Here is a 24314-nt window from a genome sequence, read left to right on the forward strand (position 1 = left end):
CGAAGCAGTCTTCAGCTGCCCAAGGCAGTGAGGACTCAGTTATTCTCCTAGTCCCAGTTACAGGTTCTTGCCCAGTCTATCCTTTCTCTCTCACACACATATAGATGCAGTAATGGCCACATTAACTCTGACTGGATGGGACAGTATTCAGACAGTCACTGCACCTTCGTCCCCACCAGCTGCGTGGCAACTCCAACATGATCCCATGCTTCCGAGAAAGAAAAGGGTCCCTTTCACACTTAACTGTCTGGGCTGTACAATTTATTAAACTCTCAAGATGCTCCACACCAGTTCTGCCACAGGTGGTATTCAGAGAAGGCACATGAGAAAATAAAGAACTTGGACATTAGAACTATACAGTCATGAATGTAAGAATGGCCCTACTGGGTCAGACCAAAGGTCCATTTAGCCCAGTATCCTGTCTTCTGACAGTCGCCAGTGCCAGGTGCCCCAGAGGGAATGAACAGAACAGATAATCATCAACTTATCCATCCCCTGTCGCTCATTCCCAGCTTCTGGCAAACAGACGCTAGGAACATCATTCTTGTCCATCCTGACTAATAGTCATTGATGGACCTATCCTCCATGAATTTATCTAGCTCTTTTTTGAACCCTGTTATAGTCTTGGCCTTCACAACATCCTCTGGCAAGGAGTTCCACAGGTTGACTGGGCATTATGTGAAAAAAATACTTCCTTTTATTTGTTTTAAAAGTACTGCCTATTAATTTCATTTGTTGACCCCTAGTTCTTGTGTTATGAGAAGTAGTAAACAATACTTCCTTATCTATTTTCTCTATGCCAGTCATGATTTTATAGACCTCAATCATATCTCTCGTTAGTCATCTCTTTTCTAAGCTGAGAAGTCCCAGTCTTATTAATCTCTTCTAATATGGAAATTGTTCCATACCCATAATCATTTTTGTTGCCTTTTCTGAACCTTTTCCAATTCCATTATATCTTTTTTGAGATTGGGCAACCATATCGGCACACAGTATTCAAGATGTGGGTGTACCATGGATTTATATAGAGGCAACATATTTTCTGTCCTATTATCTATCCATTTCTTAATTATTCCCAGCATTCTGTTCACTTTTCTGACTGCTGCTGCACACTGAGTGGATGTTTTCAGAGAACTATCGACAATGACTCCAAGATCTCTGTCTTGAGTGGTAACAGCTAAATTAGACCCCATCATTTTATATGTATAGTTAGGGTTATGCTTTCCAATGTGCATTACTTTGCATTTATCAACATTAAATTTCATCTGCCATTTTGTTGACCGGTCACCCAGTTTTGAGAGATCCTTTTGTAGCTCTTCGCAGTATGCCTAGGTCTTAACTATCTTTAGTAATTTTGTATAATCTGCAAATTTTGCCACCTTATTGTTTACCCCTTTTTCCAGATCATTTATGAATATGTTGAATATTTACCTCTCTCCATTCTGAAAACTGACCATTTATTCCTACCCTTTGTTTCCTGTCTTTTAACCAGTTACCAATTTATGAGAGCACCTTCCCTCTTAACCCATGGCAGCTTACTTTGCATAAGAGCCTTTAGTGAGAGATCTAGTCAAAGGCTTCCTGAAAATTTAAATACACTATATTCACTGGATCCCCTTGGTACACATGCTTGTTGACCCCCTCAAAGAATTCTAGTAGATTGGTTTTAATAAAGGGAAATCATGCCTCACCATGTTGACTCTTCCTCAACAAATTATGTTCATCTATATGTCTGACAATATTATTCTTTATTATAGTTTCAACCAGTTTGCCCAGTACTGAAGTCAGGCTTACAGGCCTGTAATTGCCAGGATCACCTCTGCAGCACTTCTAAAAAATTGGTGTCATATTAGCTATTCTCCAGTCATTTGTTACAGAAGCTGATTTAAATGATAGGTTACAGACTACAGTTAGTAGTTCTACAATTTCATATTTGAGTTCCTTCAGAACTCTTGGGTGAATACCATCTGGTCCTGGTGACTTATTGCTGTTTAATTTATCAAATTTGTTCCAACATCTCCTCTAATGATACAGATCTGAGGAACTGTCCCAGGTTAGGTTAATCTAAAAAGAATGGCTCAGGTTTGGGAATCTCCCTCCCATCCTTAGCCGTGAAGACCGATGCAAAGAATTCATTTAGTTTCTCCGCAATGGTCTTATCGTCCTTGAGTGCTCCTTTAGCATCTCAATCATCCAGTGGCCCCCCTGGCTGTTTAGCAGGCTTCCTGCTTCTGATGTACGTAAAAAAAAAAAAAAAAAATGCTATTACTTTTTGAGTCTTTGGCTAGCTGTTCTTCAAATTCTTTTTTGGACTTTCTAATTATATTTTTACACTTCATTTGCCAGAGTTTATGCTCCTTTCTATTTTCCTCATTAGGATTTTATTTCCATTTGTTAAAGGATGCCTTTTTGCCTCTCACTACTTCTTCTACTTTGCTGTTTAGCCAGGGTGGTTCTTTTTTTTTTTTAATTTGGAGTTTACATTTAAGTTGAGCCTCTATTATGGTGTCTTTAAAAAGTTTCCATGCAACTTGCAGAGATTTCGCTTTTGGCACTGTACCCTTTAATTTCTGTTTAACTAACCTCATTTTTGTGTAGTTCCTATTTCCTTTAGCACTGGACTATTTTCTCTGTTGACACAAAGAAACCCCCATGATCTGATGCAGTACAGGCAAAGCACAACAGTGGCTGATGCTAGTACATGCTGGAATTCTGATGCACTTTAATTTTCTCAGCCTTAGGGTAATGAGAACTAGGTGGCATTACTGAAGTGAACTGCTAGGCCTATATATGTTGGCTGTTTGACAATCCATGCTGCTATGCTACATCTGTTCTTAATGAAGATACATTGCTCTGTAACCATCCTCTTGACAGCCCTGTATCTTGATCCTTAGACAACAGAGGCATGTGGATGAAGGCAGTGCAGCATGTGCCACTGAAGTTTCTCAATAAGTTATCTACACTGACTGAAAGCTGGTAAAGAATAATCGTTCTTGGCCAGGCATTCACTACTAAGATAGTTACAAAATCTGTGCATACACTAAACATCCTCTGTGAAAAGCTTAGTAATTGCTATTATGCATGTATTTTGTTTTAATAATAATTTCTGCTAGAAAGAACAGGCGGGAGAGAGGCGTAGCCTAGTGCTTGAAGCACAGGATTAGGAGTAGCAGACTAATCTTAGTCCTGACCCTGGTTACCTCTGTGACCTGGGACAAACTACACCATTTCTTTTCCTCAGAAGTCTTATTGGTAAAATGGGAGCCTATCCCTTTTACAGAGGCACTTTCAATATTAATGTCTGAAGAGTGCTTTGAAAATACAAAACACTAAATAAATTTTATAGTATAACACATCTACTGCAGAATGTGTATTACTAGGCATTCTAGAACCTGTCTACACTACTAGAAACAGTCTAAATACATTCAAATGTTACGGCATTTAATCAAATGAATCTTTAAAACCACCATCAAATTAATCATTTTCATAACCATACAAGAAAGAAACCCTTAATAGGATTACCAGCCACTGTAACATGAATGTGTTCAGCATCACACAAACAAAAGCTTTCACATACAAAAATGCAAACTACTCAAATATAAGGCTGAAATACAGGCTTAAAGTCGAACACAGCAAGTGAAACCATGGTATAATGCTAAATAAAAAGATCTCTATCAAGCAGAACCCACAGGGAAAAAAGGAAGGAATGTATGCATACCGCCACACACATTTGGTATAAACATTTTACAATGCAAAATCATGTAGGATAACTTTTTTACGTTAGAAAAACTGGGATCCCTTTGAAATTTTCACTTTGAAGGAATTTGTAATGCCCTAAGTTCAAATTTCTGTTTTATTTTTCCAACTGGTATAACTTTAAGCTGTTTATTATTCTTGAGTCTTTCTTTTGCTTCCTGCTCCCTGAGGCTTTCTGCAGAAACTTCTGTGCAACTTTTGAGTAAATCTAACATCCATACAATCCCATGAATTTTAATGGTTTGCATAAAGAAACAAATGCTAACTAAACTGGAATTAAAAAACCCAACACATAGCTCTGGTCATTTGTTCTTGTTCCCCAAACACTATATTCTCTCTTGCAGTTAACAAGAAGCCATGTAGAAACACACCAGAGGGATCTTTTTTGTTTTGTGGATGGAGTTCTACTTCCCCCACTCCTTTAATCCATTAATTTTAAAATTTAACACCCATCCTAAGTATAGCGTTTGCTTTGGTTTTTTTGTTTTGTGCTTCTGTTATTATTAAAAAAATCATGCTTCAATGCTGAAAATGGCAGCTGCATTCTATCTACAAAATTAATTCCAATCAGAGCCGACAGCAGCGAAGTAGCCCATCTCACCAGCTCAACAAGAGCCTTTTTTATTCTCCCCTTGGCCCACTTCACATTTGACAAGTGACAAGACATCTATAATACAGTAACAAATGCTCCAATTTATTCACCCAACCTAAACAAATGTAGACTGCAGCGGTTGCTTTTGCTAATCCGTGCCAGAAAACACCATGCTATTCCTTTCCCATTTGTCTGTCTGCTACTCAGGATAGAACAATGCTCCGTTGTGGGTCTCTTTTCCCCTAAAATATTCTTCTCCCTTCTCCTCTAATCTAGTCACTAGGAACTTATTTTACAACCATGACTTTGCTAGGCAAAACAGAGTACATGTAAACAGGAAAAACCTTAGTTCTGCATTGACACACAAGAAAGTGACATTTTAAAAATAGTTCACTACAAATACTTAGGTTGTCAGCAAATCTTTTACTAGCCATCCAAGTACAGACACTCCGTCACTACAGATAAACCAATCACACTTCAAGAAACCACACACAGATGAGCAAAGGATCTTGTTAGTTCCAGTAACACAATGAATTACCTGGCAAAGTTTCAAAGCATGATGCAGGAGAGAACAAACTTTTGTTATTCTGTGTAGATCATGGGAAATGTGAAACAAAAGTCGCCATGCTATTTAATAATCTTGCTTATATTCAAAACAATGACAACATTCAGCACAATGAAGTTCAGTATTAGCTGCTCTTAACAGCCCAACTGCAGAAAGAGAGAAGTAAGACAGGGATGATGACAGGAGGTTTTATTTTGGTGTTGTGATCTATGTGTAGGGCCCCAGTATTGTTGCTCTTAGACTTTTCCACCTAATTGAAAAATATTTGAGAAACAAACAAGCTGTGCTAATAGCTGGGGTCCACATAAAAGGATTTTTTTTTTAAAACGTAAGAGAAAGTCTGCCATGGTGTTTACCAGCAGCTCTACATATCCCTGTAGAGAAGATTTGATTTATCTTCAATCTCTGGGTGAACAGAACACTGATTCACTAAATGAAGGTGGCTAATTTGGGTTGCGGATACTCACTGCAGGAGAACTTCCTCTTAGCCAACTGGTGGAGCAATAAGAGCACAGAAGACAAGAGATATACTTGCCTGGTTTATCTGACTGAGGATGAGAGCTGCGGGGGAAAAGTAGTGCACAAAAATTAACAAAAAGTGAGTCCTAAGTGCCCTCATTTGGACTAGACAAGGCTAAATCACAGGCTCTGGGAAAATTAACACTTATGACAAGAGAAGGACATACAGAGCACAAACATGGCTCATTAACTGCTCCGTTTGCATGTTACACATGAATAACCTTGTCCACTGTTACTTTTACTACTGCATTAACAAACATCTAGGGTAGCTATTTTCCCTGAACCTGCAAATTCCATTTCAGAAACAGTTATGGCACATACTCACTAGAAAAACAAACAAGGTATCCAACAAACATTACATCTGATGAAGTTACCAACATGGAATAACTTACTCAGATGACAGAAAGCTGCTTCCCTCATACCAAGGGAAAGCTATTACACTTCAGGAGGCAGGATTACCCTATTGCTATGATCTTTAAAATCATTTAATACAATAAATGGGATACAACTTTTCTTCCATTTTTAGTAATGGACGGAGGCAAAAACCAGAAGACTGCCCCATCATTAATTGGAGGTCTTGAGAATATTCATTAAAAAACTCACACAAACTAGCATTAATATACCAATCAATGTAGTATCATTGGTAGAAACCAGACATAGTGATTAGCACAATTTTCATGGCTACAACCATTAACACGTAATTAATCATAACCAAGAGCTATAATACTTTGCACTTCTACAGCACCTTTCATCCAAAGATCTTACAGCACTTAACAAGTAAATTTCAACGCCCTCTGAGTTTGGCTGGTCAATATTACCCCTTCACTTTACAGATGTGGAAACTGACTCCAAGAGATTAAGTGATATACTTGAGGCGACACATCTGGGTAAATAACTCAAGAGTCCCATCTACAAGTTTTCACTAGCCAGGAAATAATATCCCTTCTTAAAGAATCTTAATGCCAGTCCTGAACAAATCACGGCAAGAAATCTCCAGAGAAACTTGGGCACCAGAAATGGGGTATGCTTCTTGTCAAGGATACAGCAAAATCTAAAGATCACCTTCAAGCTCTGCACAGAGATGAAATTTCCCCATTCTATTGACTCAGAATAAGTAAACAGTGTATTAAAATTGGCCTGACCATCTCCTATCATTAACCAACTGGTGATCAACAGAAGTTTGGTAGTCAAACCCATCAGCATGTAAATCGATAACAGTACTGTATTAAAGGAAAAAGTCTTTGAGTGGAGGAGGACAAAAATAGTCACAGGGAAGATATACAGAGGATACATTCTTAATTCCCTCAGATCAGAACACCCAGGCACTGGGGGCAGATTTACTGTCTTACTGGAATGGATTTACTGGAACCGAGTACTCCTGAGTGCTAATCCCAGCTGTCACTGACTCACTGTGTGGCCTTGGACAAGTCACAATTTCTCTGCACCTTAATTTCCTTCTCTATAAAATGGGAAGAATACTTCCGTCCCTCATATGAGCCCTTTGTGGTTAATATTTATACAGTCCTTTGAAGATAAATTTTAAAGTGTTATCATTATTACATTCCAAGTATTACGTGTCCACAGAAAATTCACTTTGGAGCAAACACCATTAAAAATGTCAATCCAAGAGGGAAACGTTATAGAGAAAGTTTTAAACAACTGTAAATTAGGGTTAAAAAATAAAAGCAGTGTCTCAATATTTCTGTAGCTGCTTTGACACTGTTAAATAAATTTGCCACAAAGAAAGAAACAGGCTTAGGTCTTGTACACAAAAGGCCATACTGGAAAACTACAGGATCATTTCATATTCTACTTGCATAAAGTCATCAAAATTGGAGACAAAAAGGACCTATTAGGTCACCTAGACTATCCCTCTGTGGGTATTTTCCCTACAGTACATTTTCTACTGACTTTGTTCTCTCAAATTTTAAGTTTACTTTTAAAAGCAGCTGTTTCTGAAAGTGTTTTTTCAATGTAGTACACTCTCCAGCACTGAAGATTAGCTCTCATAAAACTAAAATTATCTGCAATTTGCAGTACTTTAGTACCTATCAACAAAAAGCAGACTTTAAAAAATAAAAACACCATTTCCTAGTCTGCAAAAAAGAGGTGGCAAGACTAAACATGAAAGGTAATTTACAAGTGAATGAACAGAAAAAAGAAAAACCTCATTCATTAAATGCTGATGAAACGAGGTAAAGGCAGAAGAGAATCAAACGTATAGTACATTGCAGCACTCTCGGGATGCCCCAAGATGGAGGATCTATGATGTTCCCATTGTTCTGACCTTGAAGTGCTAGCATCACAAAATTAAAGAGAACATTCTCATTCCTGGTATAAGTAAGAGACATTATTTAGGTGCTATGGGACATGTGATTTATTATGCTTCATGAAAGGCTAGTTATTCTACAGGTCTCTGGAAATAAGATTAGCATGCAGTTTTCCTTGAGCAAGCTCCTACCATTTGCTCCATTGGGTTTTATCTTTAAAATTGCTTCTGCCTTGTCAGAAATGTAATTCTATTGACTACATTACAGCAGTTTAAGCTGTATTAACTAGTTCTGAACATGCAAACAGCATTCTAAACCCACAGTTATCATACTAAACTGTTAAGAATCAGAATACAATGGAGTTCGAACCCTGGTACGAACATCTCCCCATCAGCAAGGTGCCCCAGAATACCCAGATGAGAGGGTAAACCTCAGTCTCAATCCCAGGCTGATGAAAATCATGCATGTCAGATTATGAGAATAGTATGTGAGAACAGCGAGAGTCGGCATAAACAGGCATTCACTACATAAATTGCTCCTGTGGAGAGTATATGAAACTGCATCAGCATCACTCTTGGAAGAACTCCCCTGCTCAGAATAACTAAGGAACTGAATGTCAGAAATTCATTGGGTACGCAAAGGATGGCCCCTGCAACAGAGAGAGGGAAGAGGTGTCTAGAAGAAGTGAGATTCCTCCTGTTCTCATCAAGAGCAGGCATAGGAAAGGAAAAAACTATGATGAATTACCCAAAAGGCTAATAGAAATAAACACATATTGCTGTTTCCCAAACTGGATTTAATGAGCCATACATGCAGATCCAGGGGAAGAGTACAACCCTTAAAATGAATGGAACTTCCTGTGCTACACCTGATCAATAGGGAGAGGCAGGTGTCTGGACATGGGTGCAGTGGTCAGGAAAAGAGTGGGTACTCTGCGAAGAGTATGGGGAGAGAGGGCTGAGACTGGGTAACAGGAGAATTACTACTACATCAGCATTACTAGCACCTTCAAGAAAATAAACAAATAGCTACAAACAAATACAGGCCAAAACCAACTATGGACTTTCTCCCAGCATGTAAGAAGCTGCTGGAAGGCTCCTGGCAGTTGTTTATGGTCCATAAATACCAGAAACAATGCCAGCATTGGACTGTCAGATACTTAAGAGCTGATTTACAGTCATTGTCCAAAATGACAAATGACCCCCCAAATCCTTCCCTTTCACAAAGGGTACTTACTGTTCATTTGTAAATGAGCAGCTGATGTACTTAAAAGTGTTGACTGGCCCGTACATGGAACTAAGCTATATGCATTTCTGCTTACTATTCAGAGAGAGAGATGTATTAGCAAGCTGGAGCTCTTCAATAACTGTGACAGAAGTTTAATTGCACGGGGAAATGTCTTTAAAAGGTTTTTTGTTTGTTTTCCATGGACTATTCCAGGTTAGCTGTCCAGTTATTTAACTAAATGGCTTACTAATACTAAGTCCCAAAACTCTGTGTGCATGTATTATATAAAATATACATTGACATACATACAAGGGAGACACTGAGATTTTAAATAACAAAACTACACTGGAAGTTGCAGATTAAAAGAGTTAAGCGAAGAGGCATGAGCCACCAGGCTCGGCAGAGATATTTGTAGGGGACAACTGAGTAATGGTGCCCAGCTCTCCTCAGCTGCTCAGATGGCAGGGTCAGGATAGGAAAAAGGAAAGCAAACTCATTTACCCAAAAAGCAGCTGTCCTCCTCTCTAATCTGACAGATACCTGCTACAAAGAGCAATTCTCTCAATTTGAGGCACCATTGCCCTCCCCCTCCATCCTGCAAAGAAACTTGTATCTCATTTGTGACTCCCTCTCAAAGATCAACTCCCTCCAACCCCACACTAATAAAGCTGCCCTTGATTTGAGAAAATGAGGACCCCTTCCCACACTCAGACACAAAGAGCTGCTCTTTGCATCAGTACAAGACTGCATGCCCCTGGCAACTCAAAAGAAGACTGCCTCCAATCTGAGACATCGGGGGTGGGGGTGGGGGTGGGGGTGGGGAGAGATTCTCTAATGTGACTAGTGATTTTGGGTATCTAGTCTGAAACACCTTACAGAAGTTTCATTTTCAGAAAGTGCTGAGCACCCAATTCTGAAAATTGGACAACTTTAAAGTGCCCCAGGTTGGCACCCAAAATCTCTACTCACTTTTGAAAATCTTGACCAAAGGCTATAATGTGCAATAATGAAAACCTCTCTCTCTATGCTACTTACATGGCCCTCATGCTTGAGCATCTTGTGATTTTTAATATATTAGTCCTCACAACACTTCTGTGAGGTAGGAAAGTGCTATTATCCCCATTTCTGAAGTACAGAGAGACAGAGAATATGTCTACATTACAAAAAAACAAACAAAAAGAAATCCAGAAAACCCTGGAGCACCGAATCTCAGAGCTTGAGTCAGTTGACTTGAGCTCACAGGTCTTGGCTGCAGGACTCAAAATAACAGTGTAGGCATTCTCAAGTGGACTCAGAGACCCTTCCCTCCCACCAAGTTTCAGTGCCTGGGCTCTAGCCCAAGCAGGAGCAGCTACACTGCTATTTTTAGCCCTGCAGCCTGAGCCCCACCAGCACAAGTCAATTGACCCAGGCTCTGAGAGTCAGAGCCATATGTTTTTTCTTTGCAGTGTAGACATACCCTCAGTGACTTGCCCAAGGTCACACAGGCAGTTTGTGGTGGAGCAGGGAATTCAACCCGGTTTCCCCAACTCCCAGACTAGCACTCAAACCACTGGACCATCTTATCAAAAGCATAAATACACTCAGACATGTATGAATTAAAGCTGGATATGGGCAGTGCAGGCTGTAGGGAGCTAGCTGAATTAGTAAACATCCAATGAAAGTTTATCCTTATTTTTAAATAACGTATTCCAGTATCATCCACACAAAAATACATTTAGGAGATCTGCACTCAATAGCAGGACTTTTATCCACTGCATTACTAGGGAACCAGCTTTCTTGTTGGCAGTATATAAAACTCTACTCTGGTTCATAAGACACTCATACAGCACATACTCCATTTTTCATTGGGGCTGATGGGAGAAACAGCAGCTCCCATCTATGCATTGAACAGGCTACATCCTACTTAATTCACAAACCTAAATCAGATTAGGCATATTCAAACCAGACATGTACAGCATTCCTTATCAAGGAGCTAGGCACTGACCCTAAAGTTACAACCTCCATAATGTATAAACATCTTGGTATATTTTACACCTTCTTTACCATCGGAGTTTATTACATCATCGGCTTAGTATTATAGATTGATGTGCATGAGATGCATTGGAAAAGACCAGCAGCTGTTGCAGGGAAAACATTCTGAACAATCCTCACCTCCTTAATTATACAAGTCCACTTTAGAGGTGGTATGAAAAAGGTCTCAAAAATTCTCATATATACTGGTCTACAGCTAAAACTTAGGTTGGCCTAACTACATCACTCGGGGCTGAAAAATGTCATGTCCTGAGCACCATAGTTTGGTTCACCTAACCCCTAGTGCAGACACAGCTAGATCAACAAAAGGATTCTTCAGTTAACCTAACCACCACTTTTCAGAGAGGTGAATTACCTACATTGACAGAAAAACCTCTTCCACTGTAGCTGTGCCACCGTAGTGCAGACACGCTCTTAAGCATTTTTACATTCCTCTGGTAACGTAAAATGTCCATAAAGTGGCTGTACATTAAAGTGAGTGTAAACATAATTTGCACCCACTTTACAATGAAAATGGGGTCTTAGACTTGTCAACATGGCAGATTTTTCCAGTTATACTAGCATAATTTTATTAGGATATTATTATTGTTATACCAGCATAACTATAGTACAGTATAACATCCCACATGGACACCTACTTTCAAATAAGTGTGTCTCTTTTCAGCCTAGCTTAAAGCTCTTCAAAAGCATAAGCTAAACTGGAAAAAAGGCCCTCTCGTTCCCCAATAAGAGTGTCCACATCAGGAAGTTATACAAGTACACTGCTTCCTCAATATAATGCCACCCAATATAACACAAATTTGGATAAAACACGGTAAAGCAGTGCTCCGGGGAGTGGAGGGGGAGGGGCTGCGCACTCTAGTGGATCAAAGCAAGTTCAATATAACACAGTTTCACCTATAACGCGGTAAGATTTTTTGGCTCCCAAGGACAGCGTTATATCGAGGTAGAGGTGTATAATAATAATGCTTAAATTCATACCCTACTTTATACTAGTAGAACTGCCTCATGTTGACGGAGCTCAGCGTAACTGAGAATTCAAGCCTCAGTCTCTCACCTCAGCCTTATTCTTGATTGTGAAGTTAGCTAGAATGACTGGCAGCCATGAGGCCTTCACACAAATATCTGCACTATACAAACATTCATAACACGAAACTTAAGCGTTTACTGTGCTCTCAGTACACGATTTTCAAACATTCATAACTAATTTATAAACCAATGACTTCCCCCAAGCACAGTAAAGCAGACTCTCCCTCATTTCAGGTTACATACAGGGCCAAGCAAGGAATTTTACAAACAAGCCACTTGTGAGTAATCCAAGGGCAGCAGAAAGTATCCAAAAAACTCTTGGGCAAAAATCCTGGCTTCTCTGAGCCGGAGAGTCTTGCCATTGACTTCAGTGGGGTTAGGACATCACCTTCAAGTTAAAAATGATCATCTTCATGTGCAAGTAGGCTCCTCCAACCCCCAAAAATGTTGGAAATATTTTATTCAACTTTACCCAGAAAAACTAACCTCTAAGCTAAGACTAAATATGAAAAGTTTAAACTCGAAAGGGTTTTTTTGGTTGTTTTTAAGTTATAAGCTCCTAAAATTAGAGATTTAGAATGGGTGGACTATCTCATCAATAACCACAGCATCATTATTTATCTATCTTTGGGTTTTATACAGCTATAGACAAGTCCCTAGAGGACTACATGAAGTCTATGGCACTTCTCCCACACCTGAGCTAAGATTCACATAGAGTCTTTTGGCGTGCAAACTCTGAGCCAGAAACGGTCTTTATTCTTGTCAAGTATATTGTCTATGTTCAATAATAAAGTAAAGCTGTCCATAGCAGGCTTTTGCTGTTCACCTTTCTCGGTTCAGTAGCTTTTCCTTACAGTTATTTTACGGGGCACTTATTTTCTTCTTGTTTGTGCTGTTGTAATTCCTTGTCTTTGGTTACCACAAAAGTGTTTTTGCAGCCTTCTGCATTCTCTGAAGATAGTCTCAGTCTTACTTAAATTTGTATTGTAGCAGCGGCCAGAGGCTTCAATCGTGTTGGACTTCAATGTTCTAGGCACTGTACACAGTCAAATGACAGACCCTGCAGCCCAAAGAGCTTACGAAATACAAGGCAGAACAAAGAAGTGGGTGCATAATGGGAGATAAAGGGGTGTTTTAGCACATACGAGATGTGTGAATGATTTTTAGCCAGTCAGTCAGTGTAACCAAATGTATCTCCTCTGAGAGGTCATTATGTAATCAAGCCCCCTGGCTCCTGAGAGCTTCCCCCGGGCAATGTCAGGCATGTTGTCCCGAAGGAGCACAGCTGTCTTGGAAAGTCATGAATGAAGACATAGTTTTTGATTAAATTGGGTCCCAAGCTCAGAGCCTTAAATATAAAGACTAGGGCCTGGAATTAGCACTAAAAGCCAGTGGCTGGTGAAGTGTGCTGATGTGATGTGTCCTTAGCTTTTTCTCCCGCCAAGGACTCACTTTAGTTCTATTTTATATAACACACTGCTATATAACTATTTTATATAACTCACTGCTCTGCTTGAGATAACAAGCATGGAGGCTATGTTAAATTAGACGTAATATAACACACTAGAAAATGGTTACGAAGTTGAACCTGCTTACAGCTGCTAGGACAAAACCAAACCTATAGGGCCTTCAACAATATAGCCACTCTCACCCTGCCTTTAGCAACCGATCTGCTTCTGCCTTCAGTCACCATAAACAGGGTAAGAATTCTGAAGGTTTTCCATGCAAAGAAGGAGAATAAATAGTATACACTGGACATCCTACAGTTTGTTCAGGTCAAAGCTTAGAATGCCCAGATAAATACACAGAATTCTTCCTTTGGGGAAATTTTGCACAATACTAAATGAAATACTACAATGCCACATTTAACCAAGTATTGACTTTTACCTGGCAATGACTCTGGATTAGTTGGTGTAACAAAAACTCAGAAAGAACTCATTATAAAAACAATATTCATGACAAAACAGGCTCTAGAAATGCAAAAAATCTCCTAGTCATAGATGGATAGATAAAAAGGAGTGGCAACACAATTGCCTAATATGAGAGTGCCAGATACGTACATCCTGTAGGATAACAAAAAAAACTCTCATCTTTGAAGAAACCTGAAACTCCCCCCTCCTGAAATATCTAGACACAAGAAGAAAGGAATGAATCTTATGTTTACATTAATTTAATAAAACAGATCAAAAACTAATGATATATGTAACAGTTAAACTGAGCAACGATTGCAATAAAGTCATATGGTTAATATGAATTTTCACAGAAATACTTTAACAAAATAATTTGCTAAAGTATTGTTAAACAAAATACAATGCATCAACTTATTGAAAGTGAAAATAATATTTTAAACTTGTGTTGTAATGTCAAGAAGCTATTTTGACTCTGAGCTAGTTCTCACCTAGTTTTGCTCCACTGAAGTCAATACAGCCATGTTAAGTTATGCCAGCTGAGGAACTGGGCTGTTTTCTAGTTACTACCCCTTTAATTTACAAGTTAGTTACAGCCAGAATACAGACTGAGCTAAACAAGCAAATTGGGTAGCAGCTCATCAAAAGGCCGTTCACTCTGTACTTGATCTATTTTGTTATTACAGCTTTGGATTTTTTATTCATTAAAAGTAATTTTAGTTAGAATATAAGCCAATTGTAGCTTCAGTTATCAGAAGATTTTAGAAATTATCTTGCAATGAGAATGGGATCCTTTGAAATAGCAAAACAAGTTTGTGAAAGAAGAGGGCCACTTTGGGGAAGAACAGAAATGAAGACGTTAAAATGACCATTTATGAGGAAAACGGGCTATTCCCACTTTTATGGAAAAGATGAAAATTCTAAAGTTTACGTAAAAAGCCAGCAGCAATATTTGTATGCCAACAACACTAAAGACTGTAAAAAAGAAAAGATGCATTTTCCAGAACTGATATAGGCAGCTGAACACTGTTTATAAAAAGGAACCCAATCTTGGAAGGAGATGGGGATGTGGCTGTGGCATTTGAGTGTGGGACCCTACTGGGACCAGGGTTTAATCACAATTAGCCGACAATGCTGAACACTCTATGCCACGATCTACTCTCTTCACAATCACATTTGAACGTCATTAAACTGAGTCATGTGAACAAGCCACAAAAGAAACGTTCAACGTTCTGCCTACGTCACATGGAGGAAGGAAGGACCACACTACAAGGAAGGATGGCAACAGGAGTCATTATGATAAGACAACAGCAAACTGGAGTGCCAGAGTGGTAGTAAAAGTGGACATGCAACTCTTGCTTGTCATGCACCACAGCAGAGAAAGCAATTCAGGAGAAGGAAGCCTGCAAGGATAAGGAGAAAGAATCCATTCTAAAAGATGCCTCACTGTATTCAGATGCCTTGTGATTTATACCACTTCTCAGAACTGTTTGCAATACAGAGTAAGAGGGACAAATGGCTCTCCCTATCAGACACACAACATAAGCCATGAACGTATCTGCTGGGCTTTTTCCTAACATTTTAAACTACTTTTAAATCAACAAAACAACCCAGTAAGAGTTTCACCCAGGGACCCTCTGAGGAGTGAGGGAGAAGAGAGGAGAGTTTCTTGAAAGGAAGCCTCAGCGATCAATTTGTGACTCAGAGATTAAAACACTTTTGTTTCTAAAGAAGGAGATTATAAGTTTGACATTTTAAATACAAGCATTAAATTCAGCACTGCTACGATTCAACATAGCACTGAAAGGATCAGGCTGCAAACAGAAAATTACCCAACATTTCTAACTTCAAAACTGAGACATGTTTGCCTTTCCAACTTCAAAACTGCTCATGTTTAACTTTCCAACAGCCTGTTTGCCATTCTTGGATTGTAGTGGTAATTGATCCAAACTATGCTTTGCTCTGAAGAGAGGTGTAGAATATGTATGTTTATAAAATGTCTCTTAAGAAAAGGGAAAGGAGAACTTGCTTTTCAGGGCTTTAATCATTCACGTCAGAAAGTAACTTAAATAAGGACTTGAAGAGTTAATAAGGTAGACCTGAGACAGGCATGCAGTTTGAGTTACTGTATGAGTGAAAGGCTAATTAGATGCAATTATGCATGCATTCTGAATCTTTACATCAAGACTGGATCTTTTTCTAAAAGGTATGGTATAGCTCAAGCAGACATTATAGGCTTGATGCAGAAATTACTGGGTGTAATCCTATGGCCTGTGTTATGCAAAAGGTCCAGTTAGATGACAATGATGGTCCCTTCTGCTCAGAAAATTCATGTAATTAAGGTGAGAATTCCATACTTAACTTGTCTGAAAATTTAACCCAATTTTTCAGTCTTGTGATGTAAAGATATTTACAAAAAACCCTACCCTACCCATCCCCCACCAAATCTAAAAAAACTGCTTATATTAATACAATAAAAGAATTGTGTTGGCTACTGAGGACAAAATATTACTCTATAGTAAGTTACTGTGCTTAAATAATTAATACATCTTTTTACTCAAGTCAGCCTCTTTGAACTTCTTTTATTACAGCATTTGCTTCTAATAGAATCCACATTCCATAAACTGTTCAAATCCCAGCTATAGTTACGGTTGGCATTCCACTCCAAATCCTTTTTTCAGTTATTCATAACTTGGTTAAAATTGTTCCTTTTGGACATCAAACTGCTCATACCTGGAAACCAGATTTCAAATACTTTTCAAGCATTGCACATTGTGCTTTTACAATTCCGCTTTGGTGGCCTGGGGTGATGTGGAGGGGGCAAGGGGGAAATCATATCCTTGCAAAAGTTTCAGGTGACTGGGGCTTTGTTTTAACTTTTACATGTGGCTTTTTTCCCTTTTAAAAACATAAAAACAAAACCTGTTCTTGTATTGCAGACTCTTCTACACAGCAGTTCTCTGGGTGCTAGGAAGCACTTGTCATGCTGTCAATGAATAAAGAAAACACCATACACAAACAAAGCAAAACAGACTTTTATTCTCTTATGTCTGGAATGAGGCAACACCGAAGCAGCAAACAACACTTTAAGCAACTACACCAGGGGTAGGCAACCTATGGCATGCGCGCCAAATGCGGCACGCAAGCTGATTTTCAGTGGCACTAACACTGCCGTGTCCTGGACACCAGTCCAGGGGGCTCTGCATTTTAATTTAATTTTAAATGAAGCTTCTTAAACGTTTTAAAAACCTTATTTACTTTCCATACAACAATAGTTTAGTTCTATATGATAGACTTATAGAAAGAGACCTTCTAAAACCATTAAAATGTATTACTGGCACGTGAAACATTAAATCAGAGTGAATAAAATGAAGACTCGGCACAACGCTTCTGAAAGGTTGCCGACCCCTGAACTACACTTTCCTGAACAGCTTATTGTGCTCAGTGTCAGAGTTCCAAACTCTCCCCATATTTTATATTTATTATTATTAATAAATGGCATCCATCACAGAGTTGGAATCTTCTTACGATTTTTTTGATTTGTCAAATAATGTAAGTGTATAGAGCTGGAAATATAAGCAGAAACCAAGCTACAAGTACATCACAATACAGAAAGGAAAAACAAGAGAATAATAAACATTTCACCTGTGGACTCAGCAGAATAGCAACAGTTATAGATGCACCATAGTATTAATCAAAAAGTTATCAGAGTTCACTGAATACATGTCATATCTTGTGGCTCTCTATTTTACTCCCATTTCTGGAACAAATTGTGATATTTGGGACAGAGGCATCTACCTTTTTTAAACTGTTTAGTAATATCGGCATGAGCAGCATACACAGCATTTTCTCAACAGAAAGTAGTGACAAAGAACCTAACGTAAGTTAATCACAACTTATCTTACCCTTTTGTTATGACATTACAGCCTCACCCACAATTCCAGAATGGTAACATGAGAAAATGGACATTCTAAAGATAAAAATAGCAAGCATTCATACAGCACTTTACATGGACAAAGTATTGAACAGGCATTAACGAGTTAATCCTCACTGGACCTCTGTAAAGTAGGTAGGTGAAGCAGCATTATCCCCATTTTACAGAAGGGTAAAAACAAAGTTGAAGTAGTTTGCCCAGGGTCACAAGCAAGTCAGTGGCAGAGCCCCCACTAGAACTCAGGATCTATCAATTCCCTGGGCTCATTCCCCTCAGACAACACTGTCTCAACAAAACTGCAGAACCCATAGTTCTCACGTACGTATATTCTCCTAATCTCAAAGGGTAAAATCTTTAGGGGTGCTTAAGTGGTTTAGGAGTCTGTGGGTTTGTCTACACGGGAAAACTTACCAGCATAGCTATACAGTACAACTACATGGCTATAGCTATGCAGTATAACTCCCCATGCAAACACACTCTTTCAGGATTTAGAGTATCCTTTTTATCCCAAAAGTACCACTGACAGTGACTGGGACTTCCAACCTTAAGTGACTTTGGCACTTTTGAAATTTTTACCGAAACTAACAAACAACAAAACGGAGACATGGTTAATTCTTTCATGTTCGCAGTTCCTGGTACTACCCTTATCTACTCCAAGAATCCATGCAAGGAATAAAAAGTCAGCTTCTTGCCACCAAGGAGTTAATTAATAAGAGTGGAAAGAGAAGCACGTGGATGTTGGCATAAGGCACACAGGATCACAAAAGATGCAGAGCTTGGGAAAGAAATAATCCATAAAACTGAACCAAAAGGCCACATTCTTATGCAAAAATTTCCTGTTCCCATCCAAATTTTTTGCTCCCTTTTCACAGAAAATCCTTGACAGTGTGTCTGGCCCAACAATGGAAAGGTACAAGCATAGTCTAAAAACTCAGTTATTTTCGTGCCATTAGCCAAAGTGCCAAATGCACAAGGGCTCTGTTTACCACTGCCAAAAACAAATCTGTATGGGTATTTAAAAAAAACACATTTGTCTTGAACATTCAGTAATGTTTTTAAATCTTTCTTACACTGCAAGGGGAAAAATAAAGGTCTTTCAGCAAATGCAAGAATTACCTTGGAAGCGTTTCAAATACAGCAGGAAGAGTTAATGAAAATGGCCTTTCAACCCTGGAGACTTGGGTTCAAATCCTGCCTTACTGCATAAGTGAAAGGAGTTTGTTGAGTTTACAGTAATGCTAGTGGATATTAACCAGCATCAGAAAACAATTGCACTACTGCGCGCATTGGCAAGATATGCTAAAAGCCCCCAATTCTATGATAGCAGCAAGTCTTTCAGTCCAGGACTGAGGTTCATTGGCTGAACCGTGCATGCAAGAAGCTAGCACTAAGCACTATTTCTCGGCTCTAGCTAGTAATGTTAATCTCTCATTTTTATAAATATTAAATTCACTTTTTAAAAGTCAAACTTCCTGAATAATAAAATCAAGATTTTCCAACAAATGGTGTGTGACTTATACTTTACTGAAACACAGCCACTGTTGTACTATTAGCCCCCATCTATTGCCTCTTAAGTAAACCTCATGTGTGGCATCTCACATCTAACTTTGGAATTTCACCATGCGATCGATCTCTCTCTAGTTTCTTACTTAGATAATTTTCTCTAGTCCATATTGTCTAAGAGAGCAAATTTCACAAGACTTTTGGCACAAAGCCTTGCCTTACTTTTTTTAATTAAACATAATGCATGAAAACACGAATGAGGCAGAGTGATGAAAATTTTCTAGCATAATTACCTCATACATCTCTCCACAAAGAGCAGTCCCAGAAGGAAGAAAGGGATTATTCATCTTCAGCAGTAGAGAAATGGCATTACTGGTTTAAATTTTAATTTGGCATTTTTCTGTATGGATCATCACTAATTAAATCTGAGACTGGCACAGTGGCTTAACTGCAGAGTAACACAAAGACCTGGATTCAAGCAACTGTCCTGTCATATGAGTTCCCAAAACACATCAAAAGCATTGTTCTTTAGGATACAGCCAAAAGGTAACAGCTGAGTTGCCCTTCCATCACAGCAGCAGCTACTGGCCAATGAATACAAGGGAACAAACCTTTGCCTTTAAGTCCATTGCCCAGCTGAGAAAAACATGGTCCTGCAATGGCTTCCCTCTAATGGGCCTCACTTCAGAAAAGCACACATAAGCACTCTGCCGTGCCACTGAAGATGGAATATTGACACAAAGTGTGACAGAAGCATCTGCATAGACCACTCAGAAGGATTCTGTGAATCATTAATAGTCAGCGGGACACAAATTGAGAACCAAAACCTGAGCCACTACTCAGAATTACAACAGATATTTCTACACCTCCCACACTAGCAATAAACTAAAGGGAATCATTGGCCTCTACTTCTGCTATGGCAGAAGCATGCTATTATTGGAAAAGACAGATGCAACACAGCCTAGCTATGTGGGTTCTTATATGTGCAGCATCCCATAGTACCTGAGGGTGCATTTATTCCCAGTGCTACTGTGAAGCAGAGAAGTATTACCATTCCCAATTACAAGAGAGAAGTTTTGGTCCAAATGGGGAACTTTGAGAGATGGTGAGCATCTGCAGCTCTCACTAACATCAGTTAGAGACATGGATGCTCAGTGCTTCTGAAAATCAGGCACAAAAATTGTCTCTTAAATTTGTGAATGCTGAGCACTTCCACTCCCCAGAGAAATTAGGAAAATTCTGGAAAATTAAACCAATCAAGCCCCTCTTCAACCCTGGTATGTTATTAAGGGCCTACTCAACCTGGTTATTTAGCATGATTTCAAACAGTGAGGCCCTCAGTCAGAGTACATATGTAGACTTTCCACATATGATCCTCTCTCTCCTCCCATTCATGTTTTGAAGAGCAATGGACTAGTTATCACTGGCATCTGAATTAGCACCCATTGACTTGAATAGGGTCATCCACACTTCAGAGCTTACATTTCAGACTCTCTGCAAACTCAGGAAGATATTACTGCATTTGTTATACTTGGGTGATATTTTTAAGCTTTTCTGTGTAACCATAATAGCTAGAGACTTTTGTTTTTAACAAAAGCTGAGACTTCTGGAGAACATTTGGGAGGTCCATCTGTGCCCTGTTAATTAACCCTTTACATCCTCTGTTCCTATGCTGGGAAGCATGCCCCACATTTTAGGAAACCCTAGATCAAGGCCCTGTCTACATATTAAACTTAACTTGGAATAAGGCAGGGTGTAAATTTAAAGAGGATTAACTATTCCTGATTAATTTGGAATAAGAGCATCCATACATGGAGTTAATCAGGAAAAGTTATTTCAGAATAACTTTGTGTAGATAGACTGTAAGTGACATGACCAAGGTTACAGAGGAAATATGTAGCAGGGGCAGGAACTGACTCCAGATCCCAGTCCAATGCTTCACCTACAAGATATCTAATTTCTCTTCATACATAACAGACAGAAAGCCCTGCACTTGAAATGCAGATGTGTGTTTTATAAGTGAATAAACAAAATGGTATGGGAGATATTTCCAAGAATTGGTGCAGCTGCTTATCCAACTATATATATTAACTCCATCCATACCCAAGGAGCTGAGCATGTTGTTTATGGAATCATAGAGTCCTTATCTTAAGCATTTTGACTTAGATCTGAACATCTCAAACAGATCCTCTTTATTCAGTCCTTAATATTGAACTATTAAGCAGCCAACACTGCTACTGTAGAAAGACAAGAAGAGCCTTACCTGCTTTACAGGTCTTGCCATCATCTTCCAGCTGCACTCCAGTGGGACAGGCACAGGTGAAGAAGGGGTCTCTGGGAGACAGCAGGCAGAGGTGAGAGCAGCCTCCATTGTTTTCTTCACAGGGAGTATGAACTTCAAGAAATCACAAGAACTGGAATTTATTTTACTTCTTTATAGAGTGACAAAGTCTAACTAGACCACTGTGTACTGCAATCCATACTTGTCATACAAACATCACCACTCCCTCCAGTTGTGCCCAGCCTTAGCACTAAAGGATAAATGAGCTATAAAACTACAATTTTTGAAAAGTGACTGGTGATTGTGGGTGCCTCTATTCCTAGGTGCCCAACTTGAGATAATTAAAGGGGCCTGGTTTTCAAAGGGCAGATGCTCAGCATTTTCTGAATATCAGCTTCCTTAAATGTGTTTTCTGTTGGGCACGAAATAATCAAGGCACCTAATAAAGTCACTCTGGTAAACTAAAATAACATTTTTCTATAACCAAACAGCATGATAGGAGGAGAAGGACTTTTGAGGGGGTAAACAGAGGTTGCTACATTGTGGTGGTAGTGAAAAATCTTTTCAGACACAAAATCCTTCACAAAGGTGTAGCATTCTAGCATCTCCAAACATCTGACGCCATGGGGGAACACAGGGCAATATCTTGCATTTTCATTCATTTTAGGAAAAGAGGCTACAAATGTCTGAACCTTTCCCTCTCCTCCTCTTGCCCTGCCACCTCTTTTAAAAACAGTTTTGAAAATGCAAATGCAATAAATTGAAAAAAATCTCTTAACTTTAACTGGAATAAATAAGACCATAAGAGATACAAACCCTCTATTTAAATAATTCCAGTGAACACTGCCATGTTTGAATGATTGCAAGCTGCCCATGACTGCCCAGAAATCACCCACATCACACACACTCTATAGTGTATGTGCATGTGCGTGCATGCGAGCACAGATATATAATTTGCAGCTATGCACAGCTCAATCCATCGTCAAGTTCTGTGAGGTTTTCTGAAGCTGTTAATAAAAGAGCTGGGGTGATTTGGTTTGTTTGTTACTTCCATTGAGAGTCATGCAAAAGAGGAGGGGGAGGAATCTGAACCTGATACCAGTGAAGTCAATGGCATCTGAGCTATTTCCAGCAGATGCTATTTCCCTATGCACCACGTTTTCCTTGCTACTGGTCCAGAAATACTGTGACCCAAGGGTGGGACATTCTCTCAGCTCAGAGAAATGACAAGAATTCAGCACACACACACACTACCATCTGGAGCTCTGGGATGTGCAGTGGTACTACACATACCTCACAACCGCCACTGAAATCTTACACCTGTTTCTCAACTAAGCAGATCCCAAATTCCTTTGATTTACTTCAAGCCTGTTTACTGCCTTCCTAAAATTACCCTAAAAAACACAGCATACATTCAGGTAACAAACCTTTCAGTTTGGTTAAATTTAAGAGTAACCCCAGAAGGCAGAGCTTCTGGTGAAGACACATGATACTTATCCCCAGGGCTAAATTACATGCATATTTCCCTTCTGGTCTGATTCAATCTGTGCCATATGTGCTTTGCTCCACTTCCCACAACAGGCTCCCCAAACTAGAACTCCCAGGACAACGCTGGAAGAACATAGGCTAACAGCTCTGTGAAACACAACACATACAATGGGAAATATTCCCTTCTCCATTCTCTGCCAAGAACTCCCACTGATGATATTGATGGGAACTCCATGCATACAGTATAAAGGTAAGAATATGGGCCCCAATGTCTGTTACATACAGCAGCACAGATCTTTCCATTATGCCCATTCTGGAGCACTAAAGTCATGATGTTAACTCATGAAATTGTGGCCACACATTGGCAATAACCTAGAATCAAATCTCCCCTGTAAAAAAAACAACAACTCTCTAATTCCTTGTACCATAAGGAATATGTGTTAAATTCCTCTTATTGCCTTTTTTAATTAAACGACTTATTTTTAAAATAAGATGGACAGAGCTAACATTCCCTGCCATTAATCTCCAGATACCTGAGGTTAAAATCCTAACAAAGGTCACAGGGTAAAATTAGCTTACTGGTCTTATCCCAGAGCCTTACCTTCGTTTGGTTTCTAACAATCCTCTTCTACACTAGGGATTTTTCCAATGTAACATTTAAGCAATGTGTCATATAGACGTGATACAAGCAGGATGAGCGGACATGGTGTTTAAATACATTGTTGGTTGCCTGGAGCCTTGTCTACACTAGCATTCAGTAGTGACTGTGGGAAATGTTGGGCAAAACACCTGAGTATAGACATACTCTTTGATCAATCAGTGTCAATGGAGGAAAACAAGTTTTAAGAACACATTTTGTCCAGACTAAATCCTGGTTTGGCCCTACTCCCACTTGCCAGCCAAATTCTCTTAGAAACCACTGCAGCAGGCGTCACGCTTGAAGGAAATTTCAAGCAAGCAAATGAGCTTATGAGGCTGAATGTAAACATCACGAAGGAGCAAAGTGCAAAATCAAAAAGGGCTTGCTTTGCAGCTCCCATTTAACTAAGTTATCCTCCCAATACCCCTCTATGGTAGCTTAAAATACGTTTCACCTTCATTTTCTAGATGAAGATAACAGGGAAATGTTTATCCAGAGCCACCTAGCAAAGCAGCGGCAGAGGATTAGAACTCAGGGAAAGCCTAGCCGCCAATCCCACATTCAGTCCA

General features: G+C 39.3%; 1 protein-coding gene and 1 long non-coding RNA gene across 5 annotated transcripts in view; one reads left to right on the forward strand and one right to left on the reverse strand.

The window, feature by feature from the left end:
- Positions 1–17411, forward strand: part of LOC127051113 (uncharacterized) — a 22784-nt gene extending 5373 nt beyond the window's left edge. For both annotated transcript variants that reach the window (XR_007774393.1, XR_007774392.1), the window contains exon 3: positions 16839–17411. This is a non-coding gene — a long non-coding RNA (uncharacterized LOC127051113). The remainder of the gene's footprint in view (positions 1–16838) is intronic.
- Positions 1–24314, reverse strand: part of LRP5 (LDL receptor related protein 5) — a 266866-nt gene that overhangs the window by 129917 nt on the left and 112635 nt on the right. For all 3 annotated transcript variants that reach the window (XM_050952781.1, XM_050952780.1, XM_050952782.1), the window contains exon 5: positions 21600–21731. In XM_050952781.1, the coding sequence (XP_050808738.1) occupies positions 21600–21731 (132 nt within the window). The remainder of the gene's footprint in view (positions 1–21599; positions 21732–24314) is intronic.

Source organism: Gopherus flavomarginatus, chromosome 5 (genome assembly GCF_025201925.1).
Source record: "Gopherus flavomarginatus isolate rGopFla2 chromosome 5, rGopFla2.mat.asm, whole genome shotgun sequence".
NCBI lineage: Eukaryota > Metazoa > Chordata > Testudines > Testudinidae > Gopherus > Gopherus flavomarginatus.